General features: G+C 50.7%; 1 long non-coding RNA gene and 1 gene segment (V, D, J or C); one reads left to right on the forward strand and one right to left on the reverse strand.

Moving 5' to 3' along the window:
- Positions 1 to 4993, reverse strand: part of LOC119712872 — a 33550-nt gene extending 28557 nt beyond the window's left edge. The window contains 2 exon segments of the C gene segment in view: positions 4143 to 4434; positions 4846 to 4993. Coding sequence covers positions 4143 to 4434; positions 4846 to 4888 — 335 coding nt within the window.
- On the forward strand, positions 4829 to 8689 carry LOC119695199. Of its 5 annotated transcripts, XR_005255113.1 has the most exons (4): positions 5084 to 5108; positions 5413 to 6799; positions 6940 to 7134; positions 8227 to 8689. It is a non-coding gene; the product is annotated as an uncharacterized LOC119695199 (long non-coding RNA). The 5 variants fall into 5 exon arrangements; XR_005255108.1 differs by lacking the exon at positions 5084 to 5108 and adding an exon at positions 4829 to 4968 and having other exon boundaries at positions 5413 to 7134; XR_005255092.1 differs by having other exon boundaries at positions 5413 to 7134.
- The last annotated feature ends 3316 nt before the right edge of the window (positions 8690 to 12005 follow it).

Raw genomic sequence — 12005 nt, forward strand, 5'->3', positions numbered from 1 at the left:
AAGCAGCTAGGGACCATGCAAAAGACAGACAGATTGAAAGACATACACCATGTTTTTTTCTGAAGAAGTGGAGGGCAAGTAACAAAATGGGGTTCTGTCAAACACAGGGCCCAGTGTATGCTGGTGGCAGATCCCTGTTTACCTGGCAAGGTTTGTGCTAAGTTGCACCAGCCTTTGACTCACTGTGGATCTTGTTCAGCACAGAAATATGTGCCTGTGTCATTGAGTAGGGCATGCTGTATCTTCACAGATAAATGGTTGTTCTTAGTCCCATTACTCTGGAAGCGATTTTGGAATTCCTTCTCAATGTCTGCTTTGCGGCTTTCCACTGAATATACAACCAACTGCATGCTGGCATTCTTCTCCATGGGTAACTTGTACCAGTACATGGTCTTAACTGCATTCCCCAATCCAGAACATTCCAGAGTGATGGTGTCTCCCACCCGCACAACTGTATCTGGTGATTGCTGAAGGGCCCAGCCTAGAAAGACAGAAGATGAAAGTTGGGAAGTGAAAAGAATTGAAGAGGAAAAAAAAAAGCCTTGAAGTATTGTGTGGGATGAAATGCCACCTGGATATCAGAAAGCTATGGGACAGTGCCCTGCTTCTCGTAAAAAGACACATAGGATCAAAAATCTCCAAACAAAACAACTTCAAATGCAAGAGTAAATCTGTTTTGAGAAGCAATGACTTTGGTACTCTCAAGTGAAGTATTAAAATGGGGCAGGAAAAAACAAATTTGTAGCTTTGAAGAGTTTTCTAATTCAATAGATGGTGGAAAAGTTTTCCTGTTTCATTGCCCACACCTGCCCTGGAAGCCTTGGGGAAGGGGCAGTGCCAGCAATGGGTAGCGCATCTGAGGATGCATCAGCAGCACCATTGCAGCTGCTCAAGGAGGAAAGCCCACTTACCCACAGGCAGCAGCATGGCCACAAGGAAACTGTGGAAATCCATGGAGGAAGGCCCCCTTCTTCCAGCCACCTGCCCCTGGTGACAGCACAGACACTCAGAGGTGTGGAAAGAGGAGAGGTGGAGAGGGTGGGTCTCTCTGTGGGTGGGCAGGGGAGTGGGCAGGAGTATGAAATGTCACAAAAGCTGTTGGCTGTCCAGGAACGGTGGGGAATGACACCTGCAGGCAGTCATGAGCTGCTTGTACTCTGCTCCTCTGGCTTCCTGCTCTGTGTGAGCATGGGTGTGCAAGAGTAGGTGGGACTTCAGTAGGTGGCATTGTTCAGAGCTGTCAAGGAGCAGACTGGGGCTGTGTGGCAGCCTGCAAGTGTGCACAGGAATGCACAAAATGGCAGAAATTGATGGGAAGACAAGGAGACCTCAGGAATGCATGTTTGTGTCTGTGTCCCTCTGTTTGTCTCCTCCTTAGCCTCCCTCACACTCACACAGTCCCAACCCTGCAAGGTGCAATGTGGAATCTCTGCTTCTCCCAGTCAGGCGTGACGTGTTGTCCTGGTGTGGGAGAAGGTGCCGACCAGCAGAACTGGTGTCTCTGGAGCCTGGCAGAGAATAGTTCTGTAGCTGTTCTTCTCTAACTCCAGATGGGGATCTCAAGGAGAGAACAGGCTGCCTTTACTTCTGAACCCGGATTATCCTTTGGGAGACATTTCCCTTCTGAGAAATTTCTGAGGAGAAGGGTGTGCCCCCCAGGATGTGCAGCTACACACTGACCTTCTCCATGCCAGAGAAGAAGGGATACAATCCTTGCCTCTTTATTGCAGCACTCTGCAAGAGAGCACCAGCACACAAATGGACAAAGCATCAGAAAACCATGTCCTCTGCTCTGCACACAACCTTGTTCACCTGCCCAAGGCAGTGGGAAATCCCTGTAGGCAGGAAGAGACACTCGCAGTTTGTGTGCCCTGAGTTTAGCTACAGAGGTCTGACAGAGACTCTGCACATCCGTGCTGGGCTGTGTGCACAGCAGTGTGAGGCTGGCCCATACAGGGCATTAAGTGATCCCACTGCTCAGGGCTCTGAAGGGCTTTGCAGTGAAGATGTTCCCCTGTGTCCTGTCAGCAGAGGAGAGCAGCAGTGGCCACCAGCTACTCCCAAATCCTCTGTTGCAGATCTGAGTGTGTCCCATTGCATTCATTTCCCCAAGCTGCCTAGAGAAAATTCAGGGAAGACCCTCGATACCTGTAAAGGAGTGGGAGAAAAAAGCAAAGCGATTGGGCTACTCTGAAGAAACCCTAAATCCTGCCTCCACTAGCAGCACTCAAGCAGAGAGGTGGTTGTGCCTGATGTGTCCATGCAAAGGGGCTCCAATTCCCTGGAATGAGCAGAGGGCAGGGCAGCACATGGGGAGCCTTGCTGTAGACCCAGTATTGGAGGAATTAGTGATGTTGAAGAGGCATGGCTGCTATGTGGGGCCCTGTGTTTAGGTCCTGAGAAGCTTGGATGTCATCATGGGAATCTGCAGGGTGGGAACCACCTGGAGTGCCCTGTGCAGGCCTGTGCTGTGCATGGGTGTGTGTTATGCAGACAGAATCACAGGATGGCTCAGCTGAGAAGGGACCTCAGGGGGTCACTGCTCCAACTTTGCTACTCAAGCAGAGTCATCCCTGAGCACATAGCACACAATTGTATCCAGATGGTTCTGGAAATCTCCAGAGAGAGAGGCCCCACAACTTCTTTGGGCAATCTGCTCCAGTGCACTGTCTTACACAGTGCAAAGCTCTTATCACAGATTCAGGTGAAGCTTGCAGTGCATCATTTTCTCCCCTTTCCCACTTGTCCTAGTGCTTGGCATCACAGTGAAGAACCAGGATCCACCTCTTGGAACCATCCCTTCAGATCCCTGTAGACATTGAAAAGGTGGCCACTTAGTTGTTTCTTGTCAAGGCAGAACAGGCCCAGCTCCCTCAGCTTTTGTTCTCTAAAGAAGTGCTCCACTCTGCTTATCATCTTCAATCCCCTCTCCTGGACATCCTCCAGGAGCTTCATGTCTCTTTTGCAGCAAGGAGGCCAGAACGGGAAAGAGCTGTCCAGAAGCGCCTCACCAGGGCTGAGTGGAGCCTCACCTCCATTGCCCTGCTGGCAGTGCATCCCAGCAATGCATTCCTAATGCATCTCAGGACACCAGGACATCATGGACGCATGGACACATTGCTGGCTCATGGAAAGCTTCCTGTATCCCAGGTCCTTCTCTGAAGAGCTGCTTCCCAGATGGTCAGTGCTTCCCTATGCCGCTGCATGGGGTAATTCCTCCCCAGGTGCAGGACCCTGCATCTGCCTTTGCTGAATTCCAGAAGGTTCCTCTCTGCCCATCCCTCCAACCTGTCAACGTCCCTCTGAAGGGATGCACTGCCCTCTGGGTATGGGAAACTCCTCCTAACTTGCTGTAATCAGGGAACTTGGTAAGGAGACTCTCTGCCCTTCATCTGAGTCACGGATGTATAGAACACTGTAACCTGTTGGAAATTTCTGTTATCTGCTTTGCTTGCTAACCTCACCTGAAATTTTTATACTATGTGTGCTGAAGATAAACTCTATGTGGATCAGGTGTGGAAGGCAGGTGGATCCTGCCCCAGACACCACTCTGCATGGAGGAGTTAGGGATCCACTTAACACTTTCCCTGAGTAAGCACAGGCTTGTGCTCTGCTGTTCATATTCCTTGGCCACAGAACAACCACAGACAAGGTGCTGTGACAGAGGAGCATGTCGGCAGCTCCTCCATGGTACTGGCTAGCTCCACACCTGCCAGGCCTTGCCTCTATCTGCAGGTGCACCAAGAACTTCCCACACAAGCATTGTTCTGTTTGACATTGAGAAGTATGAGCAGAGCTGAATGGAGTTAAGTAAGAGGAAATCAGTAAAGTGCCAATTGAAGACAGAAAGAAGAAGGTGGGGAAGGGAAGGGAGACACAAAAGTGAAGAAGGGCGGACAGAAGGAAGTGTCGTGCAAGTAAGAGTTAAATGCTGAAGGAGGCCTGGAGTATCAAGGAGAAATTGATGGACAAATAAACTGTCAGCATCTGAGAAGAGGAGCAAGGCAAGGGTAGGAAGCAGAGCAGCTCATGAGTGAGAAGTGATCACCCTGCCTCGTGCAGCACCCACAAGGTGGAAAGCAGGTCCTGCTTCTGCAAGGACAGTTTTGTGCTCAGCTGCCTCAGCAGTCTCACCACTGTGTTCACTCTCAGCACAGTAGTATGTGCCAGAGTCATTGAGAAAGGCATGCTCTATTGAGAGGGTGATACTGTCTCCTTTTATATTGCTGCTCTTGAAATGGCTCTCAAAACCCTTCTCCACCACTGCATTAACACCTTCGTATGCATAAACCACCTGGGTCAGACTGGAATTCTTCTCTGAAGGCAGCATGTACCAGTACATAGCTCTGTTGGAGGATTTCTTCTTGGAACATTCCAGATTCACAGACTGGCCTTCTTTTATCACCATATCTGGAGACTGTTCCAGGGCTAATACTGGAAAGGAAAAGTAGAGTCAGTGAGGAAGAGGAAAAAATGGGAAAAATTTGATCTAGGCACTGTGCGTTGGTAGGGAAAGGGTGAGATGAAATAGGGCAGCCAGGGAAACAGTTCAAGGCATGGGACAGCTTTTCAGATCAGCAGGTGAATTTCCAATCTCTCCACAACAGACAAGATGCATTTCTGGGCTGTTTGACTCCAAAACCACGAACCATCTATGGCTGCACAAAGAATGACAGATAGACGGCCATTGCAGAAGATTTCAGGGATTCCTGCCCACCACTTTCACTGCTTATCCTCAATGCAGAAAGCTCTGCAGAATAAAGCTCTGCCAGGAACTGGCTACACAGCTGGGAGAGCAGCAGCGGGATCAGGGGAGGTGCTCAGGGCTGCGCTGAGTTCACTTACCCAGAGGGGCCAGCATGGCCACAAAGAAACAGCAGGGAACCATGGGCGGAAAGCCCCTGCCCTCTCAGCAACCTGCCTCTTGTAGCTGCCCAAAGGAATGTGCAGAGGGAGCAGTGAGTGAGGGTGAGACATCTCGGGGTGGGGCTGGCCAAGAAATGAGAGAAGGCATTGGCTGGCTGGGAACCCTGGGCAATGACACAAACTATGTGTTAGCACAAACTGTGTTTCTGCAGGAAAGCAGAAACCCTGCAGAGATGCAGCAGGTGGAAGGGGCAAGCTGGGAGTGGGGAGGCGTGGAGGGAAGGGTGGGGGTTGGAAGGACCAGGCTGTGCTGAGCTTGCAGGGGAGTGTGAGTGTGTGCAAGGCAGAGGACTCCTAGCTGCTCCCCCCCTGCTTCTGATGTCCTTGGGAGATAGTGGAATGAGGGATAAAAGCCACATAGAGGTCCCTTGAATTTTCCCATACACTCTCCCTGTCTTCCCAGCTGGCCAGACATGGCTGCCTCAGTCCCTGCCTGGCCACCCCACATCCCACACAGCTGTGTGACAGCTCTTCTTCTCAATGCAGTCATGGAAACACAGCAAATTCCATCTGTCAGAGGGAGGCAGGACCGCGAAAGACACCACAGCAGCCCAAGCACTCAGACCTGTGAGGGCTCTCATGGGCGTTGCAGTGAGAGCGGTAGGAGAGGAAGGTAAGGAACCTGTGGGGAGCTAAGGGACAGTCAATGCCCTGGCATGGAAAGACAGACAGGATCAACTGTGGCCCAGAGGGACAACCCTGAGGATGACAAGCTGGGGATTGAGATCAGGGTGACCTGTCCTTGGTGACAGGAAATAGGCTAAGTACCCTCAGGGAGGGCTTCTCCCGGGGACCTGAGACCTAGCAGGGGCGTGCAGGGTGTCTGAGACTGGTGCTGCCTGTGGCACAAGGGTTTCTGGAGGTTGGGCTTCAGAAACACGCTTCATTTGGCAAATTCAGGGATTGATGAGGGACAGAGAGCATCTGTGTCATTGCCCCTCTCTGCCCTGAGAATTGGGGTCTACAAGGAGATTTGCTTTCCTGGCAGGACTGAGCTTGTCCTTCAGTGGGGCGTGGAGGCTGTCCCTGGGATTCAGGCAGTGAGAGCACTGGGGTCTAGAAAGCAGCGGTACAGTGCAATTGCATTCACTCCTGCTCTGCCAGGGACACCTCTGTGCTGCTCTGCTCACAGGCTGAGGAGACCCAGGCCACTGCAGCGTCTCCACTGCACCCTCAGGTGTTTCTGCTCTGAAGAAAACCCACGTGTCCTCTGCTGCATGGGACAAAATCTGCATGGCATAGCTGGGGAAGCCGATGAGCACAGGGATGAACAACATCTGGCACAGTGTCAAGGGGTAAAAGGCACAAAGGGAAGGAGTGACAGCCCATTCTGACGAGGTCTGCTGGGAGAACAATTCCCTCATCCTTCTCCTTCCTGTGCCTAGAGCTCTGCCTGAGAATAGGGAAGGAGAAACAAGTGGAAATGGGTGAGGATCCCTGGTGGAACTTGTGTCTCATAACGCTGGAAAGTGGAAGGCTTGTCATGGGGTGTCACCCAATTCAGTGTTTCACTGAAGGAGAAATTTCAGTGGAAGTCCTGAGGAGAACTGTATGCAAGTGCAAAGCAGGAGACAGGATCAACCAGTGGAGACTGTGGCACAGTGCTGTGTTCTGAATTCACTATGAGAATAATGGTGATAACAGAGTTTCAGTTGTAGTAATGCACTGCTTACCCCAAATCCAGGACTTGACAGTGTCTCCTGCTCTGCCAGAGAGCAGCTGCACAAGCAGCTGGAAGGGAGCATTTCTGAGAGAGCTGACCCCAAGTGGCCAAAAGGATTTTTGCTCCCATTCAGCCTGATACTCCGCATGGAAACTGAGGGGAGGTGGTCAGCTGCTGCCTGTCCCTGCTCAGGGATGGGCTGGGCACCAGGTCAGTGGGTGCTGAAAGATAATATTCTATGTCCCATGGATTCACTTGAGCTTTATTTCTCTCTTTCTTCTCTTTTACTCCTATGATTGCTCTGTTTGGATCTCAACCTGTCCGTTCTACTCTTTTTCCCATCCCACCAGGGCAAGGGGCTAGTGAGGGAGTGCCTGTAACACCCAGCAGATCACTCGGCTTTAACCACAAGGACTTGAGCACCAGACAGCATCTCCATATCCCCACAGCTATGGCATGAGCTGCAGCTCCCCTGATCACGCCTGTGCTTCACACTCCAGCAAGGAATCTCCAGCTTCTGTTCTTGATAGATTATGAAACTTTAGGTGAGTATTCCCCTGGGCCTTTGTGCTCTGCTTTAAACTGGAGGTAACGAGGAATAAGCAAGTCAGGTCAGCCCTCATGTCTTTCAGCAAGGAGCAGGAGATGTAGAGGATGGGCCAGACAAGATGCTTGGAAACACCAACAACCCCTGCTGAAAACACCACTCGGACTTCTTCCTCCTAGTCCTTGTCCTGATAACCAGGGAAGTTCTGTGTCTAACCTGGGCAGTGTCCTGCTGTGGGCAGGGACAAATCTCAAACATCAGAGTGCTTAGGTCACAGGGTAGAGGTGTAACCTGTGGTCCCTTGTGCACCGCAGCGTCCTGTCCTTGAAGAACAGCGGGATCAAGGAACAGTGGGCTTTTTCTTTCCAGCTGGTGGAGAGGGAAAGCACTGGTTGAACTATTCCACATCCTGCTTCCCAAGCCATGAGTTCATATAACAGATTGCAAGGAAGGAGAGATTGATTAGGAAGGGAAGAGGAAATTGGAAGGGGGCATGTATGAGAGTACAGCGAGGAATGGTCAAGGGGACAGACAGAAAGATAGGAAAGAAGGAAAGTCAGAAGCAGTCTGTGAATGGCAGAGATTGAGGTGAGACAGTGAGGACAAGAAGAAACGAGCATCAGAAGGTGATTCAGAAATGGGGGAAAAACAGAAAAGCAGCTCAAGACCAAGGTAAAGTCAGACAGATGGTGAGATGGGTGGACAGACAGACACTCATACTGTTTTTTTATCCTGAAGAGCTGGTGGGGAAGTGAAGAAAATGGAGTTCTGTCAAACACTGGGCTCAGTGCATGCTGGTGGCAGATCCCTGTTTACCTGGCAAGGTTTGTGCTGTGCTGCACCAGCCTTTGACTCACTGTGGATTCTTGTTCAGCACAGAAATATGTGCCTGTGTCATTGAGTAGGGCATGCTGTATCTTCACAGACAAATGGTTGTTCTTAGTCCCATTACTCTGGAAGCGATTTTGGAATTCCTTCTCAATGTCTGCTTTGCCGCCTTCCACTGAATATACAACTAACTGCATGCTGGCATTCTTCTCCATGGGTACCTTGTACCAGTACATGTTTACGAAAGTTTTCCCTGATGCAGAACATTCCAGAGTGACGGTGTCTCCCACCCGGACAACTGTATCTGGTGATTGTTGAAGGGCCCAGCCTGGAAAGATAAAGGATGAAAGGTGGGAAGTGAAATGCATTGAAGAGGATAAAAATACACATCTTTCAAGTATGCCATGGGATGACAACCAGATAACAGAAAGCTATGGGACAGTGACTTGCTTCTCTGAAAAAAGGTATATAGTATGAAACAACCCTAAACAAAACAACTTCAAATGCAACAGTAAATCTGTTTTGAGAAGCAATGACTTTGATACTCTCAAGTGAAGTACTAAAATGGGGCAGGAAAAAACAAATTTTCCATCTGACAGAGTTTTCTGATTCAGTAGATGGTGGAAATGTTTTCCTGGTTCATTGCCTGACCTCGCCCTGGAACACTTGAGAAGGTGTAGTGCCAGCAATGGGGAGCAGAGCTGAGGATGCAGCCACTGCTCCAGTGCAGCTGCTCAGGAGGTTGGTAAGACCACTTACCCACAGGCAGCAGTGTGGCCACAAGAAACCGGTGGAAATCCATAGTGGAAGGCCCCCGTCTTCCAGCCACCTGCCCCTGGTGACAGCACAGACACTCAGAGGTGTGGAAAGAGGAGAGGTGGAAAGGAAGAGATCTGTGTCTCTGTGGGCGGGCAGGGGAGTGGTCAGGAGTCTGAAATGTCACAAAGGCTGTTGGCTGTCCAGGAACGGTGGGGAATGACACCTGCAGGCAGTCATGAGCTGCTTGTACTCTGCTCCTCTGGCTTCCTGCTCTATGTGAGCGTGGGTGTGCAAGAGTAAGTGGGACTTCAGTAGGTGGCATTGTTCAGAGCTTTCACGGAGCAGGATGGGGCTGTGTGGCAGCCTGCAAGTGTGCACAGGAATGCACAAAATGGCAGAAATTGATGGGAAGACAAGAAGACCTCAGGAATGCATGTTTGTGTCTGTGTCCCACTGTTTGTCTCCTCCTTAGCCTCCCTCACACTCACACAGTCCCAACCCTGCAAGCTGCACTGTGGAATCTTTGCTTCTCCCAGTCAGGCGTGACGTGTTGTGCGGGTGTGGGAGAAGGTGCCGACCAGCAGAACTGGTGTCTCTGGAGCCTGGCAGAGAATAATTCTGTCGCTGTTCTTCTCTATGTCCAGAGGGGGATCTGAAGGAGAGAACAGGCTGCCTTTGCTTCTGCACTGGGACTGCCCCTTGAGAGGCTGCACCTCAGAGTGATTTCTGAGGAGAAGGGTGTCCCCCCCAGGATGTGCAGCTACACACTGACCTTCTCCATGCCAGAGAAGAAGGGATACAATCTTTGCCTCTTTATTGCAGCACTCTGCAAGAGAGCACCAGGACACAAATGGACAAAGCATCAGAAAACCATGTCCTCTGCTCTGCACACAGCCTTGTTCACCTGCCCAAGGCAGTGGGAAATCCCTGTAGGCAGGAAGAGACACTCGCAGTTTGTGTGCCCTGAGTTTGGCTACAGAGGTCTGACAGAGACTCTGCACATCTGTGCTGGGCTGTGTGCACAGCAGTGTGCGGCTGGCCCATACAGGAGATCAAGTGATCCCACTGCTCTGGACTCTGAAAGGCTTTGCAGTGAAGATGTTCCCCTGTGTCCTGTCAGCAGAGGAGAGCAGCAATGCCTCCAGCTCCTCCCAAATCCTCTGCTGGTGGTCTCAGTGTGTCCCATTGCATTCATTTCCCCAAGCTGCCTAAAGAAGATTCAGGGAAGCCCCCAGATTCCTGTAAAGAAGTGGGAGAAAAAAGCAAAGCGATTGGGCTACTCTGAAGATGCCCCAAATCCTCCCAGCACAAGCAGCACTCCAGCAGAGAGGAGGCTGTACCTGATGTGTCCATGTAAAGGGGCTCCAGTTCCCTGGAATGAGCAGAGGGCAGGGCAGCACATGGGGAGCCTTGCTGTGGACCCAGTATTGGAGGAATTAGTGATGTTGAAGAGGCATGGCTGCTATGTGGGGCCCTGTGTTTAGGTCCTGAGAAGCTTGGATGTCAGCATGGGAATCTGCAGGGTGGGAACCACCTGGAGTGCCCTGTGCAGGCCTGTGCTGTGCACGGGTGTGTGTTATGCAGACAGAATCACAGGATGGCTCAGCTGAGAAGGGACCTCAGGGGGTCACTGCTCCAACCTTCCTACTCAAGCAGAGTCATCCCTGAGCACATAGCACACAACTGTATCCAGATGGTTCTGGATATCTCTCGATAGACTCCACAAGTTCTTTGGGCAATCTGTTCCAGTGCACAGTCGGTCACATTGCAAAGCTCTGACCTCTGAGATTCAGGTGGAACTTCCAGTGCATCATTTTCTGCCCTTTGCCTCTTGTCTTAGGGCTTGGCATCACTATGAAGAACCTGGATCCACGGCTTGGTACTCTCCCTTGATACCTGTAGAGATTGATGAGGTGGCCACTTAGTTGTTTCTTGTCAAGGCAGAACAGGCCCACTTCCCTCAGAATTTGTCCACAAAAGAGGTGCATCACTCTACTAACCATCGTTCTTCTTCTCACCTGAATATGTACCAGGAGCTTCATGTCTCTTTTGTAACAAGGAGCCCAGAAATGGACAAAACACAGCAGATTTACTTCATCATGGCTGAGTAGAGCCTCATCCCTCTCACCCTGCTGGCAATGCTCTTCCTAATGCATCCCAGGACACCACTGGCTTCTTCGAAGCCAGAACCCATTGCTACCTCATGGTCAGTTTCTTGTCCAGCAGGACCCCCAGGTCCTTCTCTGAAGAGCTGCTCACCAGCAGGTCAGCCCCCAGCCTGTGCTGGTACACGGGGTTATTTTTACAAAAACATAAAATCCTGCATTTGCCTTTGCTGAATTTCAGGAGGTTCCTCTCTACCCATCCCTCCAACCTGTCAAGGCCCATCTGAAGTGCTGCTCAGCCCTGTGGGCTATCAGCAATTCCTCCTAACTTGGTGTTATCAGTGGAGTACATGAGGAGACTCTCTACCCCTTCACCAGAATCACTGATGAACAGAACATTGTAACCTCTTAGAAATCTCGATTAGCTGCTCAGCTTGCTAACATAACTTGTAATTTAAAAATGTTTTTGGGAAAAGATAAACTCTATGTGGATCAGGTGCTGGAAGGCAGGTGGATCCTGCCCCAGACACCACTCTACAGGTGTTAGGGATCCACTACAGGTGTTAGGGAGGAGTTAGGGATCCACTTAACACTTTACCTGAGTAAGCACAGGCTTGTGCTCTGCTGTTCATATTCCTTGGCCACAGAACAAACACAGACAAGGCACTGTGACAGAGGAGCATGTGGGCAGCTCCCCCGTGGTACTGGCTACTTCCACACCTGCCAGGCCTTGCCTTTATCTGCAGGTGCACCAAGAACTTCCCACACAAGCATTTGTTCTGTTTCACACTGACAATTGTGTGCAGAGTTGACAGGAGTTAAGTAAGAAGAAATTGGTAAAGTGTGGATTGAAGACAGAAAGAAGAAGGTGGGGAAGGGAAGGGAGACACAGAGGAGAGAAGGGCTGACAGAAGGAAGTGTAGTGCAAATAAGTGTTAAAGCCAAGGGAGGCCTGGAGTATCAAGGAGAAATTGATGGACAAATAAACTGTCAGCATCTGAGAAGAGGAGCAAGGCAAGGGTAGGAAGCAGAGCAGCTCATGAGGGAGTAGTGATCATCCTGCCTCGTGGAGCACCCACAAGGTGGAAAGCAGGTCCTGTTTCTGCAGTGACAACTTTGTGCTCAGCTGCCTCAGCAGTCACACCACTGTGTTCACTTTCAGCACAGTAGTATGTGC

This window comes from Motacilla alba, chromosome 1 (genome assembly GCF_015832195.1).
Source record: "Motacilla alba alba isolate MOTALB_02 chromosome 1, Motacilla_alba_V1.0_pri, whole genome shotgun sequence".
Lineage (NCBI taxonomy): Eukaryota > Metazoa > Chordata > Aves > Passeriformes > Motacillidae > Motacilla > Motacilla alba.